Source organism: Anolis carolinensis, chromosome 4 (genome assembly GCF_035594765.1).
Source record: "Anolis carolinensis isolate JA03-04 chromosome 4, rAnoCar3.1.pri, whole genome shotgun sequence".
Lineage (NCBI taxonomy): Eukaryota > Metazoa > Chordata > Lepidosauria > Squamata > Dactyloidae > Anolis > Anolis carolinensis.
The window spans coordinates 177,871,061-177,895,876 of record NC_085844.1 but is presented as its reverse complement, the minus strand read 5'-3'; the positions used below and the strand labels follow the sequence as shown (position 1 = coordinate 177,895,876).

At 38.4% G+C, this 24,816-nt stretch overlaps 1 protein-coding gene across 3 annotated transcripts; it reads left to right on the top strand.

The window, feature by feature from the left end:
- The first annotated feature begins 1,273 nt into the window (after positions 1–1,273).
- Positions 1,274–23,521, top strand: LOC103278698 (uncharacterized). Of its 3 annotated transcripts, none has more exons than XM_008109570.3 (6): positions 1,280–1,438; positions 8,945–10,294; positions 11,051–11,156; positions 15,050–15,176; positions 19,420–19,459; positions 22,313–23,521. In XM_008109570.3, the coding sequence occupies exons 2-6, from the start codon at positions 9,106–9,108 to the stop codon at positions 23,083–23,085; spliced, it is 2,235 nt and encodes a 744-aa protein (XP_008107777.2). In that variant the 5' UTR covers positions 1,280–1,438; positions 8,945–9,105; the 3' UTR covers positions 23,086–23,521. The 3 variants fall into 3 exon arrangements, with proteins under 3 accessions (XP_008107778.2, XP_008107777.2, XP_008107776.2); XM_008109569.3 differs by having other exon boundaries at positions 1,280–1,535; XM_008109571.3 differs by lacking the exon at positions 19,420–19,459 and having other exon boundaries at positions 1,274–1,535.
- The last annotated feature ends 1,295 nt before the right edge of the window (positions 23,522–24,816 follow it).

Sequence of the window (24,816 nt, the reverse complement as noted above, 5' to 3'; positions counted from 1 at the left end):
CACTGCAATTGAAGGAAGATGTTGACAAGCTGGAATGTGTCCAGAGAAGGGTGACTAAAATGATCAAGGGTCTGGAGAACTAGCCCTATGAGGAGCGGCTGAAAGAGCTGGGCATGTTTAGCCTGCAGAAGAGAAGGCTGAGAGGAAACATCATGGCCATGTATAAATACATGAGGGGAAGTCATAGGGAGGAGGGAGCAAGCTTGTTTTCTGCTGCCCTGCAGACTAGGATGTGGAACAATGGCTTCAAACTACAGAAAAGGAGATTCCACCTGAACATCAGGAAGAACTTCCTCACTGTGAGAGCTGTTCGGCAGTGGAACTCTCTGCCCCGGAGTGTGGTGGAGGCTCATTCTTTGGAAGCTTTTAAGCAGAGGCTGGAAGGCCATCTGTCGGGGGTGCTTTGAATGCGATTTCCTGCTTCTTGGCAGGGGGTTGGACTGGATGGCCCGTGAGGTCTCTGCCAACTCTATGATTCTATGATCATGGGGTACCTAGGCTAGTTGTAAAAAAAAAGAATTGTTTTTTTTATAAGACTACCAGAAGTAACATTAATCTTTGATTTTCAAATACTGTATTTATGTTAGGGGTTAGTATCCTCTCACTCAAATTATCAACAAACAATGAAAAAGGAATGTATGAGCTGGGACAATTTGATAGTGGAGGACAAGACTATACCACCTTCCTTAGTCTACTATGGGCCCATTCGGGGGGGAAAAACAGTGGCTGATGGGCTCAGGCAATAATAATAAAGATCATACATCAAAACAGCATAGTGTAAGGTTTGAACATTCGATGAAGAATGGGCAAACTTCGGCCCTCCAAGAGTTTTGGACTTCAACTCCCACAATCCCTAACAGCCTACCGGAATTGTGGGAGTTGAAGTCCAAAACACCTGGAGGGCTGAAGTTTGCCCCTGCCTCATCTATACCACTTTAACTGATGCCACTTTAAGTGCCCTGGCTCAATGCAATGGAATTGTAGGAGTTGTAGCTTTACAAGGGCTTTAGCCTCGTAAACTTATTCAGAAAAGTTGTTTGTCTTATTTTGAGACTGGTATATTAAAGGGTTACCCAGGGACTTTCAATGTCCGAACATGGGGTTCGAACTCGGAACGATGAGGGTCCTAAGTCCGCCGCTCAACCCGCTACACCACGGAGGCCCTTTCACGGATTCGAAATGGTCGGACGTCACTGACAAACAAGTGCCAACGTTCTGGAACCGCTGGAGGGCGATGCCCCGCCCCCCGCGCCCCCCCCTCGCGCCCCCCCATTGCGCGCCGATAGCCCGCCAATTTCTCCGCGCGCGCGCCCCTCTACAACCGCCGCGAGGGCTTCTGGCGCCATTTTGTATGGCGTTCGCCTCCTTCTGCTCGAAGAGCCGTTAGAGCCGTGATGGCGCCCCGGGAGAGACTTCTGCCGCGCGGGGGAGAGCCATGGTGAGGGTGGGAGCCCTGGCGATGGCTGTGCTGCTGCTTCTGGTGCCGGCCTCGGGGCACCCCGCCCTCGCCCGCCGCCTGCGCGAGCTTCGGCCGGGTGAGGAGAGCCGGGAAGGGCCGGGTGGGCTGAGGCCTGCGGGGAGTCAGGCGCCACCTTTCTCGTATTTGAAAGGAAAATAATGACGTCTTCGTGGTCTGGGCTCCGTTGAGCCATGGGGTGCACCTACCCAGGCATGGGAAAACTTCGGCCCTCCATGTGTTTTTGGATTTCAACTCGCACAATTTCTATACATGAAACGAAATCCCCAACGCCAGCCAGACACTACCCATCTGATCAGCCTCAGACACAACTTAGAACAGGCATGGACAAACTTTGGCTTTTACAGGTGTTTTAGACTTAAACTCTCACAATTCCTAAGGAATTCCTAAGGAATTGTGGGAGTTGAAGTCCAAAACACCTGGAAAACCAAAGTTTACCCATGCTTGACTAAGAAGCTTAATCTGATGAGTAATAATAAATAATAATACATTGTCATTTATATCTCGCTTTTCTCCCAAAACGGGGTCCAAAGCAGCTTCCAACATATCAAAAACAGTATAAAATCAACAATTAAACACATAGTTAACATGAAACATCAATAAAATATAATATAAACATAGACATTTAAAAACCATAAACATTCATCCTGAGTCAAAGAGAAAAGGCTCAAACCTCAAAAGGCTCAAATCACTTACAAAAAAAAGAAACGGTTCTGGCCCAGCTTACTTGTCGAACATATATCTATGAACCATCTCAGAATTTAAGTTCATCTGGTAAGGTGCAATTGGCGGAGACGAGAGACAGAGCCGTCTCGGTGGTGGCCCCTCAGCTATGGAACTCCCTCCCCAGAAAATTAGATCAGCTCTCTCCTTCCTGACTTTCCACAAAAAAGTGAAGATGTGGCTCTTTGACCAAGCCTTTGAAAATCTAGTGCAACAATTAGATACAAAAGATGTGTAACTGACTTATGGAATGGCCCTGGACTACACCTGTGGTTCATGTGGTTTAACTTGTATGGATTCTATTGCTTTTAATTGTTTTAATGATGTGTTTGCTTTTATTGTACTATGTTTTTAAAGGCATTGCTTATGTTGTGAAGCTGCCTTGAGTCTCCTCTGGGGTTGAGAAAGGCGGGATAAAAGAACCGCAAATAAATAAATAAGATCCCCCTCCAGCTGGAGATCCAAAGGAAGACTATTCCACAGATGTGGAGCCAGACCTTGAAAGGCTCACAGCCTTGACAGAGTTAAGAGCATTGGTGGGACAGACAAATATTAGTCTGGCTTCATCTACACTGCCATATATAGCACTGAACGAAACATACAGAGCAATCACAGGATGTCTGACTTAAACTAACACCTGTTGAACTCTACAAGCTAGCAGGCATTGCTTCCCACTCCTGATGTGCGATGGGAAGTTGCTGCCAACTCTGAGAGAAATAAGGTTGAATACTGTGAAAGCCATTCACTTTATGGCTATCAGCCTCTTCCCAGTAGATTCAAATTAAGAAGAACCACCACTACTCTTTAACATTCCCCCAGCAACAGCAAGAGTATCCCTCTGGGCGGCTAAACAAAGAAATTCCAAGTGGACGGCCCCCCTCGAGGGCTTGCCTCCAGGGACAAACCAAGAATGGGCAACTTGGAAGTCGCTGAACAGACTCAGAAGCAGAGTGGGCAGATCAAAAGACAACTTGGCAAAATGGCACTACCTAGAAGAATCCTCCACCTTGTGCTACTGTGGAGCAGAACAAACAGCTCTGTCCGTATATATGCTTGTCCACAGTGCCCTACCTCATGCACAGGGGAAGAATTGTTTAATGCTACAGATAATTTGGTTGCTGTTGCCCGTTTTTGGTCAAAAATTATTTAACCACTTGTATTCCCTCTATTTTTATCAATTTTATACTTATTTATGCAATGCTTTTGATACAAAATAAAAAAATACACTGCCATATAATGCAACATGAAACTGCATATAATGATCAGTGTAGACTCATATATTGCAGTTCAATTAATAAAACTGTGTTATATAAATCTACACCAGGCATGGGCCAACTTCGACCTGCTTGGAATTGTGGGAGTTGAAGTCCAAAACACCAGGAGGGCTGAAGTTTGCCTAAGCCTGATCTAAACTGTGGAATCAGTCCAGTTTGAAACTTCAACTGTTATGGGATCCTGAGAGCTGTAGTTTTACACAATCTTTAGCCTTCTCTGCCAAAAAGTGCCGGTTTCTCACCAAACTGCAACTCCCGTGATCTCATAGTCTTAAAGTGGTATCAAACTGTATGAATTCGACACCTTTTGACAAATCTTGCCCTTCCATGTAGCACTTAAATAAATGTGGGGAAATGACTGCCGATTTTAGCTATTTCCCTCAAAGTTGAAATCAAAGGTAGATTCAAGCCTTCACATCCACAGGAATTGCCTTAAAATATGAAAGTGAACAAGAATGCTTTTATTATGGATGTGGACTTGTCGAGATTCCTAATACATTCAATGGATGCCATTTGTCATAGCTACAGAGAGAAAGTCACAGAACTTAATTATATGAGAACAAAGCACATTGTAATCATGAGACACCCCAAAGACATCCACAGAAAATTGCCAAATGATTTTATGCCTCCATTTTCAAATCAAGTAACTTGCCTTCTTCACGTTTTGGGTATATTCTGGCAGAGTTAGCTGATTACAAATATATTTTAACAGTTCCCATTTGGCACTTGAAAAATCTTAACCATGTAGACTGCTGAAAAACCTGTTCTTTTGTCATAACCAAAACTTATTTGACAATGTACTTGCATTGGTGCCCGGGAAATAAATTCTGTTTGGGTTTTCAAGTCTCAAGAGTTGGGCAACTTCAGTTTTCTTGGAAGAGGATTGTCTAGGCCCCTGGTTCCCAATGTGGGGCACTCCCCCCCCCCCCCACAGGAGGGCAATTTGATTTTAAGGGGGACAATTTGAGAATGGGGTATTAACAGTTTTTTTGTGTTTCTTGTGGTTCTAGGGGCCTCATATACAGTACATAAATATATATTATGTCATTTTTTTAAAATTTAAATTTAAAAAAATTTGAATGTACGCAGCAGTCATCTGGTGACAGTGGAGCTGGAGAAGGCTCCTCATAGAGATTAGTGGTGAGAACATGGAGTTCACTCGAAAAGGGCATGAGCACAGAAAAGGGAGGCTACTTCTTTTGAGAAAAGGTGTTCATAACCTTTTGGACACATAAGCTTTTGAAAGGCATGACTTCCAGAAAAGGACTAAAAAGTGAATCTTCTCTTTAGTGGTAAATAAATCGAGTAATATTGATGCAAGGCAAATTCTTCAATTAGACTGAAACTATTGTCTCTGATCTGTTAGGAACAGAGAATATGCCAATGCACAAAAATACAGCAGAGTTTCAGAAGTGTTATTTCAGTTGCATAAAAAACATCTAGTCTCCCTCAAAACATCTTAGTTTAAATCATGCTCTCAAGAGACAAAATAAAGTAGTCTTTGTTAAAATAACATACAATAGAGTCTCACTTATCCAACGTTCTGGATTATCCAATGCATTTTTGTAGTCAATGTTTTCAATATATCATGATATTTTGGTGCTAAATTAGTAAATACAGTAATTACTACATAGCATTAATGTGTAATGAACTACTTTTTCTGTCAAATTTGTTGTATAACATGATGTTTTGGTGCTTAATTTGTAAAATCATAACCTATTTTGATGTTTAATGGGCTTTTTCTTAATCTCTCCTTATTATCCAACATATTCACTTATCCAACATTCTGCCAGCCTATTTATGTTGGATAAGTGAGACTCTACTGTAATTGGTTTACTTACAAACTTCATATATTCGGTATAGAGGTACATTGCTTATTAATCCAGTTACAAATAGATTTGAAGTAGTTTCTCTGAGCAGATAACACAGGGCATCTGTCTTAGAATCAACAGTCTAAAGCATCTCTCAGAGTCTAATCGCAGCTGTACAGTCTGAGAGTCTAATGGCATCTGTTCTCTAAAATGGAGTCTCAGGTCTGAATAGTCCCAGATTTGATCACATGGTCTGCAGTCCCGCCCACAACATAGAGTTAAAGTAAAACTGCATACCAATACACACATCTACAACACAGACCCCTGAACAAACCTCTGAGGATGCCTGCCATAGATGCAGGTGAAACGTCAAGAGAGAATGCTATTGGAACATGGCCATACAGCCCAAAAAACCCACAGCAACCCAGTGATTCCAGCCATGAAAGCCTTCAATAACATCATTATTATGTGGAATCATAGAATCATAGAGTTGGAAGAGACCTCATGGGCCATTCAGTCCAACCCCCTGCCAAGAAGCAGGAAATCGCATTCAAAGCACCCCGACAGATGGCCATCCAGCCTCTGCCTAAAAGCCTCCAAAGAAGGAGACTCCACTACACTCCGGAGCAGAGAGTTCCACTGCTGAACAGCTCTCATGGTGAGCAAGTTCTTTCTAATGTTCAGGTGGAATCTCCTATCCCGTAATTTAGTCATTGTTCCGCGTCATAGTCTCCAGGGCAGCAGAAAACAAGTTTGCTCCCTCCTTATGACTTCCCCTCACATATTTATACATGGCTATCATGTCTCCTCTCGGTCTTCTCTTCTGCAGGCTATTATTATTATTATTATTATTATTATTATTATTATTATTATTATTATTTCCACTGGTTAAAATACATATTACACTCAAGTCCTGACACATTATCAAAACTTGACACATTGTGCCTGCTCCATCTTTGAAGTCAGTACTGTTATGATTCCTAGACAGTCCTGCTGCCATGGTGTGTGTTACAGTTTGCTGCAAAAGGGTTCTGCCTACTGTGTGTCTGGGGCGAGATTCTTTGCTTTGAATTATACGTGTCCTAAAACTATACATACAAAGCTATACATCAGTTGGTAAAGTCTGCCACCCAGTGACTGGAGATGACCCTGCAGATTTCAAGTACAGTAGAGTCTCACTTATCCAAGTTAAACTGGCCGGCAGATGCTTGGATAAGCGAATATCTTGGATAATAAGGAGGGATTAAGGAAAAGCATATTAAACATCAAATTAGGTTATGATTTTACAAATTAAGCACCAAAACTTTATGTTATACAACAAATTTGACAGAAAAAGTAGTTCAGTACACAGTAATGTTATGTTGTAATTACTGTATTTACGAAGTCAGCACCAAAATATCACAATATATTGAAAACATTGACTACAAAAATGGCTTGGATTATCCAGAGGCTTGGATAAGTGAGGCTTGGATAAGTTAGACTCTACTGTAGATGGGCGCATAATTAAGGTAAAAAAATAATCAAGATGTCCTCAGATGCATACCCCTAAGGCCTCCAAGTATATTTTCCTCAGTTTCACATATCTGGATATCATGGCCTTTGGAGCTGTGGCTCTGGTGGGCAGACCAACATATTTTTATAATATCCCCTGCATTATATTTTATAATGTATTTTTTAAAGACACTCTGAATTTTATACAGTAATAAAGATGACTTACCTGAATCAGATTAATAGAGACAGATGAATATTATTAAGAGGCTTGAATATCCCATTTCTTTATTTACTGTAACCAATATATTTGGTAATGCAGTATTCTGCACTCCAAAATTGGATGGTACATTTCCAAGTGTAATGAGCAGAATGCTATATCTGGAACAGAAAGGGCTCTAACTAATGTGGCCTCAGTAATATATTGGTATAGGAAGCTCAAGGAAGCATTCATGGTGGTTCTTCTCTACTTCCTCACTTTCTCCTCTTAGAGACTGTGTCATAGATGTCAGATTAAGAAACAGTGATAGGTTCATAGTCACTCAGTGACTTTTCATGATGCAGTGGGGCTTGATTTCCAAAGCCTCAGCCTAATACTTTAACCTATTACATTCATATCGTAAGCAATCACTTGTGACCATGTATGTCTTCTAAAGGTAGAGTCTTGGAAGTAGAAATGTAAGTGACTATAATAATAATAATAATAATAATAATTATTATTATTATTATTATTATTTATATACCGTCCTATCTCCCCGAAGGAACTCAGAGCAGTGAGAAACAAAGTCAGCAAGCATTCATTGCCGTACAAAAGAAAGACAAATAAATAACCATCCCACCCAATACCCTCACAGATCCATATTTAAACCAAAAATAAGAATCATTATAACATGTAACATTTACAATTCAGTAGTAATCCATCAAGGAAATGGAGAAGTCAGACCAGCAAAATATGTTTAAAATTATAAATTATAAAATTAACTATCAAATTAACTACTGCCAGCAACCAGGATGAGTACTCCATATAACATATGAAGCCTCCTCATCTTTATACCCCTGAGCACATAAGAAAGTTATTAGTTGTTTTTTAAAGGAGGTTAAGGGAGCTGTTATAATCTCTTTATGAAGACATTTTCCCTGTATTCATGCCTTTTCAAAATACACAAGATCATTGGTAATAGCTGACTTCCAGTTACAATGTTCAAGTGCCAGGGTTTCCCAGTTCTCAGCATTAATGTTGTCCACTGACATTCTGTTTTCTGTTCTTGAGTTGAAAATAAAGTAATTGCTTTTGAGAGACAGTGATCAGATGTTTAGGACAGTGTGGCCAGTCCAGCAAAGTAGAGGATGGAGAATCGTCACTTCAATGTTGGTGGTCATTGCTACTTCCAGAATGTTGCTGTTTTTCTACCTATCTTCCCAAGAGATTTGCAGAATTTTTTGAACACTGATGGAATTTTTTCCAGAAGTTGGGAGTGACATTTGTAGATGGTCCATGTTTCACATGTTGTGGGTGGGATTTTGTGAGAATGTTTATATTTTAAATATAATTTTAATTGGATTTTAACAGTATTTTGTATCAATGACACAAATATGTAATTAGAATAATAGAATCATAGAATAGTAGAGTTGGAAGAGACCTCATGGGCCATCCAGTCCAACCCCCTGCCAAGAAGCAGGAAATCGCATTCAAAGCACCCCCGACAGATGGCCACCCAGCCTCTGTTTAAAAGCCTCCAAAGAAGGAGCCTCCACCACAGTCTGGGGGAGAGAGTTCCAATGCCGAACAGCTCTCACAGTGAGGAAGTTCTTCCTAATGTTCAGGTGGAATCTCCTTTCCGGTAGTTTGAAGCCATTGTTCCACGTCCTAGTCTGCAGGGCAGCAGAAAACAAGCTTGCTCCCTCCTCTCTAATTAAAATTGCTTTTAATTGCTGTATTTACCTTTTAAAAATTTTATTGGGTTGTATCATATTAACTGCTTTGAGTCCCTATGGGGAAAAAGGTAAGATAGAAATTAAGTAAGTAAATAACAAATAGTTTTAAATATGTAAACTATTGTGAAGTAATACTAGTGAACTATTGATAAACCCCATGCTAAAGAATTTGCTGGAAGGGGTAATCTTGTGATTGAGTGTTGAACTGAAGATAATTTTTGTTTGCTTTGTTGCAGGACATGGAGTGAAGTATCAACAAGTATCAATCACAACTGTTAAAAATTATGCATACAAAACATCAGTGAACGTGATCTTAAATCAATCAACATTGAGAAGGAGCAGCAGAAATTTGAAAAGTTTCAAAAGAAATTTAGAAGTACCTAGAAAAAATGATTATATGAACTGTCAACAAACAAACATGCTAAAACGTGTAATTCCTTCTAGAAGAAAATTATATCTAATTGCAAGGAGATGCACACACATTTCTAGAAGGCATCTAAAAACAAACAAACATATTCAAGGGGGACAGTCAAGAAAAATGTGGAATACAATTTTGAATAATAGGTTTCAATTGAAAATGAAATGCCACAGTATAGTTAATGTTAGAATTAAACCTGACACTAAAAGAATTGAGGAATCACATATATGTGTTGAAAATAAATACATAGAAACTGTGTCATCACTGAGTTGTTTAGCACTTCAAGCAAATTTTATATTAGATGCTGTCCTAAAATGTCAGGAAGTTTTTGAAAACATTCTGAAATTAAAGTTAAATCAAGTACGAATGCTAAAACAACATATTAACACAGGCATGCTGCAAATGAAAAAATATAAACAATATAATGATCAAATATCAGATCATAGCAAAGAATATTCTAAAGAAAACAGAAATGCTTTTGATAAAATTAATTATGGAATGTTTACTGATAGACTAAAAGAAGTTATTTCAGAGAAAGAAGGCCAATATATGGATTTTGGAAATTATGTGTTATCATGTCAAAGTTTTCAATGGACCACAAGCTTTCCCAACAGAGAAATGATGAAGGTGTGGAAACAGAAAATGCTAGCTAAAAAAAACATGAATGAAAACCACAGGTGTCTGTTTGTGCATGCATGTACTTATCAAAGAAATAGTGATGTACAGAAGATGTTCTCAACACATAGCATGTCTAATATTCAAGGAAATGACATATTCACATTTCGAAGACAAATGTACAGAAATAAAAAACTAATTGGAAAATGGAAAAAAGTGCAAATGCAACCTTCTGTAATACATCCTGCCTTTCCAACTATTAAGATAACTATAGAAGTATACTGTGGAAAATTTAATTCAGAAGTCAATCCAGCAAAACCATCAGTTCTTATGATGAACACACTGCAATATCTCATACACTCCTCCCAGAGAGGAAAAAAATATTCTAATGTTACCCAGGAGAGATATAGAATTAAAAGTTTGAAAGCCCATATGGTAAGAAAGCATCTTGATACAGAAGATATATTTCTCTGTAAACACATTTCTAATAGTCCATTGGTTGTTAAAAGAACCAAACGATCAGCACAAGGAGGATCTGTACCAGTACCTGTAGGTATGTTTATTTTGGGATTCTTCTAGATATAAATGTTGTATTTTCAAAGAATAAAGGCTATAATAATTAATAGACTGGATAGTTAGATTAATAAGTTAAAATTCAGTTGATATAAAAAGACTTGATAATTAGATTTTTTTAAATGTTAATTTTTTTTAGTGTAAATACCTTACACAAATCTAAATGGTAGGCACCAGCATTGAAAGGGCATTCCCACTTCATATTTACACAGGAAGAAATAGTTGTGATATTCTTGATTCAACTTACCTGTGCATTGTGTAAAAGGTGCCTTTTCTTCCAAAGCATTTAGTTTTGTGTAACTTTATAAAAGCTGTTTGTTTGTTTGTTTGTAGTATTTATATTCCGCCCTTCTCACCCCAAAGGGGATTCAGGTCAAAACCATTTTGATAAATTGATTTATAAATAAGATGAAACATCAATTTTGGTGTTATTTACCTCTGAATACAAATAGAATTGTGTAATTTTTAAAAATATGATGCTAGTAAAAATAGAAGCTGGTAAAAATAGAAGATAGGTAAAAGTATATGTCACTATATCCCAACTATCCTTTCACTTCAGCTTGCTTTCTTTCACTCTGGTTAATTGCTGTGGAGCATACAGACTTCTGTTTGATCATATGGAATTGATGATGTGTACTTAAGAGGATACTGAAGGAATTTTAATGTTTTTTTAACGTTCCAAGTATAATGTTGGGTGCATAATTTTTCTATGCTAACTAATTTTTTTTCTGTTTAGATGTTCTGAAGCGTTTAACCTCTGCTCTTATAGCAGTTGCTACTATTTTTGGGATAGCTTTCCTTGCTTTGGCATTAACAGGTTGTTACCTGTTTGATAAAAGAAGGTAGGTTTAAAATAGGTTTTACTATTTCATTTTGTTAAAAATATTTGAAAGATGACTTCTGTATATTACTGTGATGGTTATATGTGATCTATTTGTAATGTTTAAATCCTTTTATTGATCCCAGATAATCACCGTATGATCTTGATAGTTATTTATTTAATAATAAATTATTATTAGAAATAAAGGCCGAAATACTATTGGGCAGGTTTTTTTTCCCCCGTGTAAGGAGCAACCTGAGTTGATTCTGGTGTGAGAGAATTGGCTGTCTCTAAGGACGTTGCCCAGGGGATGCCCGGATCTTTGGAGGCTTCTCTGATGTCCCCACATGGAGCTGGAGCGGATAGAGGGAGCTCATCCGCGCTCTCCCTGGGTGGGATTCGAACCTGGCAGCCTTCAGGTCAGCAACCCAACCTTCAAGTCACAAGGCTTTAACCCACTACGACAAGGGGGCTCCTTATTGGGCAGGTACAAATGCATTACTACCACAATTAGCCATGTGGTGAAATATGGCCCATCATAATTTACCAGGATATGCCATATTGCACCAATTCTTTGGTGAAAATTCTATTCCTTTGATAGAATATGTAGTTAGAGTGGTTAGAGATCCTGATTAATGTGCAAAGACACAAATGAGAAAACCAACTGACAGCTTCATTATAGGAACTCCATTTTAAGATAGGAAAGTTATTCAGGGGCATCTCTATATGGACACTTTATCCTGGGGCCAATCTGAAGTGTGAAATTCCCGATAAGATCCAGGATGGTTTTGACTGCCAGCCCTTTGGCGGCTGTGGAGGTAGGAAGAAGTGTTGACCATCCAGCAGCAGTAGATGGCCAATTTTATTGTTTGGCTCCCATTCTCGTGATAGTGGCAGCCAATGAGTACAATATGGCTAGTGTTTGTCTCTGGTCACCTGGAATGATGTCAGTCAGGGAACCAGAGCAATGCATGGGGGGGGAACTGCCCCCTCCTTCCCCTCTTTCTCCGATCTCCTGGTACCCCAGCCAATGTCTCTTCAGGCAACAAATGATAGATACTAGGCATGCCATGCCTGCGGTCACTCCTACAACAAATATGGGGAATGATAAGTGTCATCCTGTGTTCCTGGGGATGGTCATGTAAAATATATTTGGAACCGGCCCAACTGCTTAAAGAGACCCATAGTTGTTTGCTACAGATTTGTGATAATTAGGAGCAATCCATTACTTTTGTTAACACAGAGCTGACACCCCCCCCCCCCTTGGGATAATAGGTCAGTGTAGATGATCCCTAGATGCATTCTAGGGAAGAGCAGAGAGAAGATTGACAGGAGAAGAGGTGGAGAAACATCCCTAGGAGTATCCGTTTATATCACAGGGTTCATGATAAGTACAGAAGGAGTTCATATCTGTCTAAACCTGTTTTTACTGCCTGTTGTAAGGCTTCCTTGACTCTGGGCTTAGAAGTTTACTATCCCTGACAATTTATTTATTTATTTACAGTATTTATATTCCGCCCTTCTCACTCCAAAGGGGACTCAGGGCGGATTACAATGAACACATATATGGCAAACATTCAATGCCAACAGACAAACAACATTCAGTATAGACAGACACAGAGGCATTTAACATTTTTCCAGCTTCATGATTCTGGCCACAAGGGGAGCTGTTGCTTCACCATCCACTAGTGGCTGTACTTCCTCATTCCTTTCCTCGTGTTTTGCTGGCAGTTTTATGGTGTTGTAAATTAGTTAAATTAGCCTCCCGCATAAAGCGTACCTAAATTTCCCTACTTAACAGATGCAACTGTTTTTCGGGGCTGCATAGGTCAACAGCAAGCCGGGCTATTTAATGGTCGGGGGCTTAACCCGACCCGGGCTTTGAACTCATGACCTCTTGGTCAGTAGTGATTTATTGCAGCTGGTTACTAGCCAGCTGTGCCACAGCCTGGGTTGACTGATGTTCCTATTTCCTGTGAATGATCTCTCCAGCTGCAGGCAAAAGTGAGGTTCCTGTGGCAATCTCCCCCTGTACCGGGGATCACTTGCACTAAAGAAAAAGGTGGAAGTGTTAACTGCTTAGCTCCACAGCTTTCTAACTTGATTGCTGTATCAAAGTAGAAGGCTTGCTATTCAGTGAGACTGGTTTGTTTTAACACCAAATGTTAAAAATGTTCTCAATGGTTAAAGCCATAATCATATCAACATCTATCCACTGCTTAGATTCAGACATCAGAGAGAAAGAAGAGGCATGCTGGTCTTTAAAAGGATCAGAAACTATTACATGTACCCTGCCATTCCAAATATATGTTGGCTTTCATCTCATTTTTTAACCTTGGAACCATGAATTATGCTGGGGTCCTTTCTATCCACTGGGGTTTGGTTCCAGGACTCTGTGGATACTCAAATCTGTGGAAAAAAATGTGTGTGTGTATGTGTGTATGTATATATATATATATTTTGAACCATGGTCAGTTAAATCTGTGGGTGTAAAACCCATGGATGTGGAGAACTGATGTCTTTCATTGCAATTTAACATTTTCAGATGTGGCTAAAGTTTATTTTTGGGGCCCCTGGTGGCACAGTGTGTTAAAGCGCTGAGCGGAACTTGCGGACCAAAAAGTCCCAGGTTCAAATACCGGGAGTGGAATGAGCGCCCGCTGTTAGCCCCAGCTCCTGCCAACCTAGCAGTTTGAAAACATGCAAATGTGAGTAGATCAATAGGTACCATTCTGGTGGGAAGGTAACGGCGCTCCATGCAGTCATGCCGGCCACATGACCTTGGAGGTGTCAATGGACAATGCCGGCTCTTCGGCTTAGAAAGGGAGATGAGCACCAACCCCCAGAGTCGGTCACGACTGGACTTAACATCAAGGGAAAACCTTTACCTACCTAAAGTTTATTTCCTCCAGTTTACTTTCTTAGATTTAAAAGAACATATTTACATACTTCTATTTATCATCATCATTATAAGTTTCATCACATCATAGACAGACCTTTTCAGGTTTTCATTCTACCCTTCAGATTACTAACTGCACCATATTTTTTCATGGCAATGTTTTATAACAAGTTTTGACAGCTAAATAATAGCTATGTTTCCCTATAGAAATGGTTGACTGCTGATAGTTTATTCCAAATGTCTCTTGTATCACAGCTTGCACTGTCTGTTGCACCATCTTGAATTGTACATCACCCTTAAGAAACTTCACATGTTTTCAGTTTCATTCTGATTTTGAACCACTTAAAAACTTTGCCACCCTGAACCCAGAATCTGTCTTCACAGCCATTCACTACAGGGGTGATGAAAACCATGACACTGTGCTACCAGCTAGAAAATATTTCTCTTGCACATTTAAACAATTCCACTACAGCCATTTTAATTTTGCTGGCTTTTATGAAGAACATTACTCTTCCAGACTTGTATAAAGCAGTGTTGCAATACAAATATTTCATTAGGTACAGGCAGTCCTCAAGTTAAGAACATGATATGTTCTGGAATTTATGTGTAAGTTGGAATTGGTACATTATGTGTAACTCCAGACATGTGTGTGTATGCAAGCTTGGATAATATAGGGAAGGGTCAACAACTCTGTGGCATTTGTTTTGCTGTTTATGCCTCTGTTCAAAAGATTTCATCTCACTTTCTGTCCCTGCGATAATTTTGAAAAAAATGACTTGCTGTGGAAACAAGGATTGGTGAGAAAGCCTCAGTGGAGACATCTTTTCCCCATGATAACATTTCCAGGAGTGAATTTCCCTTCCTAGGGGTAGATTTCTCACATTTCGTGTTTTCTCACCCCGTTATTAACTTTGAGTCGTTTGTAAACCGGATGTTTGTAACTCGGGACTGCCTTTACTGTTGCCTTTTCCTCACAGTCATTGATTCTAATAGATGTTGCTTTTAATGTATTTCAGGGAGCTTGGTCGGGTTTTTGACATAAAGTTGAAAAATAGAAAACCAAAAAAACATACAAAACCTGTTGAAAATCAAAGTTCCACACCTATCTCTGTTTCACAAAGGTTTCATTTAGCACAATCACAGGTAAAATAGAATATTTGTATATTTATAGGAAATGAATGTATGATGCACAGAATTGTATATAGGTGAAAGTATGATGCCCAAGTGTATTAATATACGTGACATTTCTTTAGAGTGATTAGAATGTTTCCTTGTGCAGCATTTTGAAACCAGTGTATTTTCCTTAGTCCCTAACATATTTGTATCACTTCAGTAGATTTGTGTAGCTGTCAGCAATAGACCGCAGGAAACACAATCCAGATGGAGGCAAGAGATTTATCTTCTGCATATGCTGATCCTTATCCATGTTGGGATTGTATGTGCATACAGTAAAGTAAAAAAAAACTTAAACCACAGAATACATTTTAACATATTGGATCAATCAATTTTGACAACATACATGATCTGGGATTATGCCAATTTATTTCCTTTTGGAGATGTTGCAGAAGGGATTGTTGAATGCCTGCTTGAGCAGCATCCCTTGTCCTACCAGAAGACAGCTGCAGAGGACAGGAATATGTTTCCATGACCATTTAGTGACTGGAGAAAGGTGAAGGATGTCCACCCAGGGGAAAAAAACTGTCATTGTCTTCCTGGATCTCAAATGGATTTTAGCCAGGCTCCTTCCACCTGCACCCAGCCAAGCAATGGTTTCTATTTTCTTTTTTCAAAATATTTTTTGATCAGAAAAACAAGAAACATGGTTACACAAGAGTAGAACATACAAAAAGTTTTTAAGGTTATATGTTTTAAAAGCTATACATCTACATTTAACCTATAGTTCCAACACAATTAAGCACGCAAGTAGAGAATATAAACATAGAAAGGGAACACATGAATAAACACGCACAAAATACAAAAGTAATAGATAAAAACCCAGTCTATTAACCTCTCACTCTTTATCTGATGGTTATATCTCTTATTAATTTACTTCCATTAAATGATATTATATAGTCACACTTCTACTTTTAATGACAGTCCTTTAATTCATGGATCTCACAATTGACAAATGCTCTCATCATTATTATTGTAACAAAGTAATAAAGCAAATCCCAATCTTTCTTAAAATTGGACAGATATTTCTTCTTAGTCGCCCTAGTCATTTTGCCCCTCAGCTAATTCACATGTCTTTATTAGCAATTCTCATAGTCCTTCATCTTCTCTGTGTCATGTTTTTTTTTTCTTTCTGCTCTGCTGGAAGGCCTCAAAGTCTTTGTCAATCCTATTTCTGTATCTCATCCTTGATTTAGAATCAAATCACTATTCAGCGATGTTACAAAGTTATCTACCATGTCTCTGTGCAGGTTTTTCTGTTTGGCCAAATAGGAATCTGGTCAAAAGATCTTTTCAGTCTCCCAGCTAAACCTTATGTGGAACTTTCAAGAAATAAGCTAGAACTTAAGGGCATTTTGACATGAATGACTTCTTTCTGCTCTGCTGGAAGGCTACAAAGTCCCATTAAATTATCGCTCTCTCCTTAAAATCCATGTGGTACTCCTAAAATTCCCTCCTGTTTGTCTATTTGTTCCTCTACCATTTCAACCTGACTGTGAACCCCAAGTTCGAGTTCCACTGATTTCTGGTTCAACTGAGTTCGCCAGTTAACTTTTCCAAAGAATTACATATCTCATATCAGCTGAAAAAGTCTTTCTCATCATCTTCAATTAATTAAAACTTGTTTTCTTGTTTATCCACAAATGTTCTCAATTCTTTAAGAGCCATTTGCCTTGAAATCTTCTTGAATTACCTTTTGATCTAAAATATCAGGGGTTTTTTGCCTCAATTTTGATTAAACACATGATGGACTGCAGTAAAGATCTTTCTAGCTCTCTTTAAGAGTTTATTTCCTGCTAATTTCAAAGGCTTATAAAGTAGGGTAAACAATATAAAGGAAACAATCCTTAGCTTTTTGTAAACGTGTAGTTGTTACTAAGTTCAATCTTCCATGTTTTAATAGCTTTTATTGGCCTCTTTCAGTTCTTGGATGCCAGTAGCGGAGTCCCCACTTATAGTCACTTTGAACTGTGACTTTGTTAATTTATGTTCTTTAAAACTCGGCTTATTAATTTTTTTAACTCATCTCTCAGATAATTAGAAGAATGCAGATCCGGAAGGGAGAATAATTAGCCCGTAGATAAATAGCTTTTCACAAGGTACTTCTTCAGTTTCACCATTAAAAACTGACATTTGGCAATGCTTGGAGCTGCTTGACAACAGGCTATATGCATGTGTTTTTTGTTCGTAGTCCTTACTGGCCTTGCAGACCGCTATGATATGGCCAGACATCAAAGTCAAAATAAGACTTAGAGAACAACCTCCCGAATTTCCTAAAGAGCAATTTCTCCCTGCCTAAGATGTCCCTTGACAAGAGTTTCCTGCATGTGGTGGTTTCTTTCCTTGGGAGCTTACTGAGGGAGGAGCCTACACAGTGCCAGCTTGTCAAGGTTCTCCCAAGAAATATGTTTTCAACCTCTGACGTTTCCTTTGGTAAGGACTATGGGTGGAGGGGACCACATGTGACAGTCCCAAGTGGAGTATTACACTTTGCTTGTACAGTATAACATGATGCCCACTGTGTAATATGCAATATTCAAGCCAGGAAGTTTCCAGTGGATTATTGATAACAATAAGGAGCCACACTGGGATCTGAAACAGCTATATTACATTCTTCATCCTTTATCTTGGAATTAGAGATTGACAGTTTTTGTTCATGGATACTTGAGCCAACAAAACATTATGTGAACCATATGAACCATACAATCATTTCCCATCTTAGCCATGAAAGACTGCCATACATGTGTGAGCCTCCACCACACTCCGGGGCAGAGAGTTCTACTGCAGAACAGCTCTCACAGTGAGAAAGTTCTTCCAAATGTTCAGATGAAATCTCCTTTCCTGTAGTTTGAAGCCATTGTTCCGTGTCCTAGTCTCCAGGGCAGCAGAAAACAAGCTTGCTCTCTCCTCCCTATGACTTTCCCTCACATATTTATACATGACTATCATGTCTCCTCTCAGCCTTCTCTTCTGCAAGCTAAACATGCCCAGCTCTTTGAGCCGTTCCTCATAGGGCTTGTTCTCCAGCCCCTTGATCGTTTTAGTTGCCCTCCTCTGGAAACATTCCAGCCTGTCAACATCTTTAATTTGTGGTGCCCAGAATTGGACACAGTATTCCAAGTATGGTCTGACCAATGCAGAATAGAGGGGTAGCATGACTTCCCTGGATCTAAACACTATACTCCTATTTATGCAGGCCAACATCCCATTGGCCATTTTAGCCACCGCATCACATTGTTGGCTCATGTTTAACCTGTTGTCCATGAGGACTCCAAGATCTTTTTCACATGTACTGCTGTTGAGCCAGGCATCCCCCATTCTATATCTTTGCATTTCATTTTTTCTGCCTAAGTGGGGTATCTTGCATTTGTCCCTGATGAACTTCATTTTGTTAGTTTTGGCCCATCTCTCTAGTCTGTTAAGATTGTTTTGAATTCTGCTCCTGTCTTCTGGAGTATTAGCTATTCCTCCCAGTTTGGTGTTGTCTGCAAACTTGATGATCATGCCTTCTAACCCTTTGTCTAAGTCATTAATAAAGATGTTGAACAGAACCAGGCCCAGGATGGAACCCTGCGGCACTCCACTTGTCAATTCTTTCCAGGATGAAGAAGATGCATTGGTGAGCATCCTTTGGGTTTGTTCACTTAGCCAATTACAGATCCACCTAACTGTAGTTTTGCCTAGCCCACATTTGACTAGTTTGTTTGCCAGAAGGTCATGGCTGACTTAAGGTAACTTAAGACTAAAAGTGTGTAATTTGTGTCAGCTTTAAAAAAAATCTACCTGGACTGAAACAAATGAAAATTATTTTATGAATATCTCCGGCTACAGTTCTATGGTAACATTATTAGTACTAGTCTGTAACTAAACAATTTCGTTGTTGTATCTTCACATCATTTCCAATTTGGTAACCCTAAGGTGAACCTGTCATGGTCTTTTCTGGGATTGTGAGTGTGGCTTGCCCAAGGTACCCATTGGAATTTTGTGGCTGAGTGGAAAACCAAATGTTTGTTTCCGGAATCATAGTACATTTAAATCACTATATCATGTTGGCTCTCTAAAAACAATGACATGTTCATTAGAATCTTTTATCGTATTGTTAAAAGACAAGCTAAAAGACAAAATATTAGGAATGTCTTTATCATAAAGTACTGTGTTATAGATTGCATTTAAAGATGATGATATCAGTGCTTTGATCATTTATCTGTGATAGGGATCAAGAAGAAATCAGACAGCATTGGCATCAGTGACAGGTAATTATTTTTTTACAAACTGAAAATGAGCTGAAAGCCCTTATAAAATAAAGGGAGTAAATATGTGAACTGTAATTACATAAGCTCCAAAATATTTTTCAGTATAACTAGATCTTAATAGATATTGGCATAATTATTGCCATGAAATTATCTTGTACATATTCTCAGCTAACACAAATTTAAATATTGAGTGTCCTTAATTGCATTGACATAAAGGTGTGTATCCTATTTGGTTATGCATAAATGTGATTGTACTATCAGAAATTTTCTTTTCAAATACTAAAAAGAATACAAAATGAAAAAAACCTGAAAAAATATCTGTCTAGCAGTACAATATAAGCAGTCCTCAAGTTACAAACAAGATAGGTTCTAGGTTCTGTAGGTTTTTTTTCTAAAGTTTAATTCGTTTGTAAATTGTAAGTTACATTTTTTAGTGTAATTCTAGCCACACACACACACAAACTTTGGATAGCATATGGAAGGGTTAATATCCATGTGGTCTTTATTTTGCTGTCTGTGTCCCTGTTCAGAAGATTTCACATAACTTTCTGTCCCCATGATAATTAGATTTTGAAAAAAGCTTCAGTTGAGATACCCATTTTCCATGATAACTCTTCCAAGAGTAAATTTCCCTTGCTAGGAGTAGATTTCTCTCACTTCCTCTTGTCTCACTCCTATTCTTAACTATGAGTCATTTGTAAGTCAGATGTTTGTAACTCGGGGACTGCCTTATACACTATATATCACGCAATCTGTATAACATTTTAATATTGAGGATCTGTGAGTGAGGACATAAATGTAAGTAAATAAATAAACTTTTATTTCATTGTGTGTAATCTTCCTTTGTCCAAAGCGGTTTAAGGCATGAATGCTAACTTTCTTGCTGAATCTAAATTGCACAAACAAAGCAGTGACAATTTCAGATTATTTCATCCATTGTGTAGAGCAGGTTTCGTAGTTTCTGCCACCAAATCTGTAAACTAGTCACATGGCCCCTGTTACGGCTCGTACTATCATTTCTCCAGGATTCAATTTATTGGGGAACTGCATAGTCAAGTGTCCTCAAGATATAATTAGATTTTAAAGAAAGTTGACTGAGTTCACAAAAAGATCTAATATAAGAAGCTTCTCAAGTTAAAATACTGAACAGTTATTGTTCCTAGAGCTAGGTTCTCAATGTCTTCATTGTTTCCAATATAGAGCTGTATTCAAAATGCATAGAACATTATTTAAATCAACACTTTATGGATACCTGTGACTTTGTTCTTTTTCTAACGGTTTCTGCTGCAGTAGTCTGCATAGCTTTTGTTCAAGTATCGATTGTCCATGCTCTTCTGGTTTACAGCTTTATGTAAATGAAAGGCTTGTGAGAAACTTTTTGTACGTTTGTACATTTTGTACTATAATTGTGTAACCTATAATTAGGATTAATTGTAATGAAACTTCACAGTAAAAAATTATGCACACACTTTCAGTCATAGAATCATAGAGTTGGAAGAGACCTCACGGGCCATCCAGTCCAACCCCCTGCCAAGAAGCAGGAAGATGACATTCAAAGCACTCCCAACAGATGGCCATCCAGCCTCTGCTTAAAAGCCTCCAAACAAGGAGCCTAAGCCACACTCCGGGGATGATGTGTAACAACATGAATGAGCATAAAATGTATATGGGTAACAAAAGGGTTAATTGGCTGTCTTGTCTCCAAGCTCCCTAGTAAATCAGCCTTTAGAACATGTAGAAAGGCTTCCAGAGTGGAAGGTGTTGAGAGAGAGAACAAGGGGATGTGTGGCGAGAGATAGATAGGGAATGATGACAGAAAGAATTAGGAAATGAGGACGACTGGAACGAGGGAGGTTAAAGTTATGCAGCAATGTGAATTAAAAATTAAAAGAAAAAGAATGTTACTCTGTAAATTGTATGCTTTTTCGTGATGCCCGAGGCCAGTATAAAGATACAAAAGTTATTCTTCCTGTATAACTGAAAGCATTTTCTGCCCAGACAGAATATGCAGTTTGGGATCTTTAATCATAGTCACTTGCTGCCAGGGAGTCAACAAACACAGTTTCCAAATAAATGGTCTGCGGCTGCCTTAAGGCCTTGATTGGGATCTCATGGTAAAAAGGCAATGGTGTATATTACAAGTAACCTAAGGGTAGGCTCCTGAGGTTTTTGTTATGATATATTAGTATAGTTGAAATGAGCATGGTTTACAAGAAATAAAACATTCTGATATTTAATTACCAACCATAGAAAACAGCCAAAATAGAGGGGCTGAGTCAATAAAGCAAACTAATTATATAAAAGCTTTATCTGTCTGATAAGGCAAAATAAAAACCCTCTGTCTTTATTAAATGTGAAAGATAGAAAAGAAAGGGGAAAGTGAATTACATGGAGTGAGGTGATCCACAATTTGGAAGCTAAGGCAGCCTCTTACATGACCCCCTTCACCATAAATATGTCATAAGGAAGGGCCTCTCTCGCTACCAAATCTTAGGGTGTGGGTAAGCTGGTACAGGTATAGCTGGTACCAGAGGTATGGTAGACCCAAACCATTTTCATATTGCTGTGTTGTTGCTAAATTAGTTGAACGTATTTTGTTGTTTTAGTGTTTATTCTTATAATATGATTTGATTTTTTTACTGTTTTGTTAGTACTTTGGGGGCCAGTGATGTGAGATACGTATGATTATACAAATGAAATAAATAATGCCTTATACCGCAGGAGAAGCAGGCTATATAATTTCTTCAAAAATATGTGTGAATCAATGACAGTAAAATTTTGTTCATAAGAAATACATAAAACTATTTTTAATTCATGCATTTCTAATTAACAATACTAACCTTTTTGTTACAGCTGCTGAAGCTTACTCCATAAAGGAATCTGATTTCATTATTGTGAAACAAATATATGACAACTCTGATTCAGAAGACAGTTCAGGAATGTCACATGATCATCATGGTTTGACTGTAAAATCCAGAGCGTATGTGTTTTCTTCTCGGTCCAATGAGAGCATAAGATCATTCTGTGGTGATGTAGGTGATCTTTCCTCTTCATTACCTTCCTCAGCAGATGAAATTAAAACAAAGAATAGCTTTACAAATCTACCCAATTCTATTGTAAAAGGGAAAGAATCAGTGCCTCAACCAGAATCTTCACATGATAACCAAGAACAGTGTACCTCTGGTGATTTATTATTACAGCTAAAGAGAACAAAAGATTCACCGGAACTGAGCTTTTCAGATGAAATCACAATAGAGAATCAAGTCTCAAATCCATCTGCCACTACTCCAAAAGAAAAAGAAATGTTTCCTGTTATACCTCAGCCAGACTATTTATGTGGTAATCAAGAACAATGTACTACTTCTAGTGATACAGAACCACAGCTAAAGAAAACTACAGATTCTTCACAACCTTACTTGTTAGCCGAAATCACGGTAGAAGACCAGGTTTCAAATATGCCTACCACTATCCCAAAAGAAGAAGAATTGGTTCCTGTTGTAACTCAGCCAGGATGTCATAATTACAAACAGTGTACATTTAGTGATGTTCCACAGCTAAAAGGAGACTCGATTTCAAAATCAAAATCTGAAAATGACATAAGGCTTTCTTCTTGTAGAGGACCATAATGTATCTCGGTCATTGACTCGTCTTTATAAATGTCCATGACCAGTATCCATTTGTCTCATTCAATATTTTTAATCTTACAACCGATGATCCAGTTATCCTCTAAAAAACAATTATTTCAACAAATATGCATACATATGAATGAAGAAATAGACAGTCCCTGAATAGTAGGAATATGTCTAAACCGTTTTAAAATGTTTTATTCATATTTGGCAACATTTTCTTTCTTAGAAATTAAATCTAACTAAATGTATTCAATGTTATATTAACTTGGGTATGAGGAGGAAATTATTTTGTTATCAAGATTTAACATGAATCTATTTTTGTATTTTCCTTTCACGGCTATAAAATAGTAAATCTGGAGGAATGATTAAATATTAGGTTTCTGGTGGCTATTTGAATTTTAAAAACTTATCAGAATAAAACACATTTTTTGTACCTGTTAATGTTATTTTTTATAATACCTTTATAAAAGAAGCAGTTTTTACCAGGAAGAACACTAAAATAATAATTAGCATCAATAAGAAGGGCTTTGGCCATCTCAATTTGTCTGGGATTCAAATAAACAATACTTTAAACAATGGCCATATTGCAGATGAACTAAAGACCACCTTGCTTTAAAGCCACACAGAAGGTTCAAGGACACAAGGATGAATTTATCAGATTCATACTGGTGGCATGCTTAATAGCTACTATGTTAAATCTGCTCATGTGCAGTAGCAGTGAATATCTGGTGCCAGCAAAGTATTGCTGCCCATTGGTTATACTAGCATAGAGTACTAGTCGAACAAGTGGCAGTTGATACAGTATGGTACTTTAACTTTTTGGTGTGACTTGGTGATTTGTATTATCTGCTCATCACATATACTTACCACACATTGATAGTTCTTTCAAACTTGGCAATTATTACTTACGTTTTGAATTAAGATTCTTTAAATTGACATAATGGTAAGAAATATATTTTATTGACATGGAAAACATGGCTAATGATGATTCTTCTTCCTAACCCTATAATACAGCACTGTTGACTTGATTTGTGGTTTTGCTGCATCAGCCCATATGCACAGTGCAGTATTATATTTTTTTGAATGTATGGTAATAATGTCCTCTAGGTTCAAAACCTAGCAACAGCAGGGGGCACAAGAGGTGGCAGTTGCAACCCCTTTCTGCTGAGTTGCGGGTTGTTGATGCTGAGGGGCAGGATAATGAAAAGAAGGTCATCACTTGGATATCTGGAATGGTGGAATTGATCTGCTTCTGTAAGGTTCATATTAGTTGCATCTACTGCAGATTGTTAAATATAGGGTAGATGTAGATATGCCATATTTCTTCTTTGTGGTCTCTATAGTTATAAGTAAGTAACCTGTCCTTAGATGCAGTTCTCTGTTCCTCAGTTTTCTTGAGCTTCAAATCTGTAGTCTCCTTAAAGAGTAGCATTGTTGAATGGCAGGTCTTTGATAATCAATTTGCTGAAGCAGAAAGACCAGAAGAACAGCCAAGTGTGTGGCGTCTGATGGGCCAGCAGTTTCTTTGCAGTGGCCGCTGTGTGCTTCGCAAGCTAGACTTGATTATGAGTCAGAAGCAAAGCCTCTTCACCAAAGGTCTATAAGATTTTTCAGACATCACATGACTTGGAGCAAGTATGGTGAACACAAGAAAAGCCAAAGGGAGTGCACTCTTCTGGATGTCTTGAAAAGGTCATCCACCACTTGTGTGATTTATTGAAAGGAGGA

Excerpts from the sequence above, each read along its gene's own strand:
- LOC103278698 (XM_008109569.3), top strand. The coding sequence starts at position 1,436 with ATGGTGAGGGTGGGAGCCCTGGCGATGGCTGTGCTGCTGCTTCTGGTG. Across the intron at positions 10,295-11,050 it reads ATCTGTACCAGTACCTGTAG|ATGTTCTGAAGCGTTTAACC; the intron begins GTATGTTTATTT and ends TTTTCTGTTTAG. Across the intron at positions 19,460-22,312 it reads AGCATTGGCATCAGTGACAG|CTGCTGAAGCTTACTCCATA; the intron begins GTAATTATTTTT and ends TTTTTGTTACAG.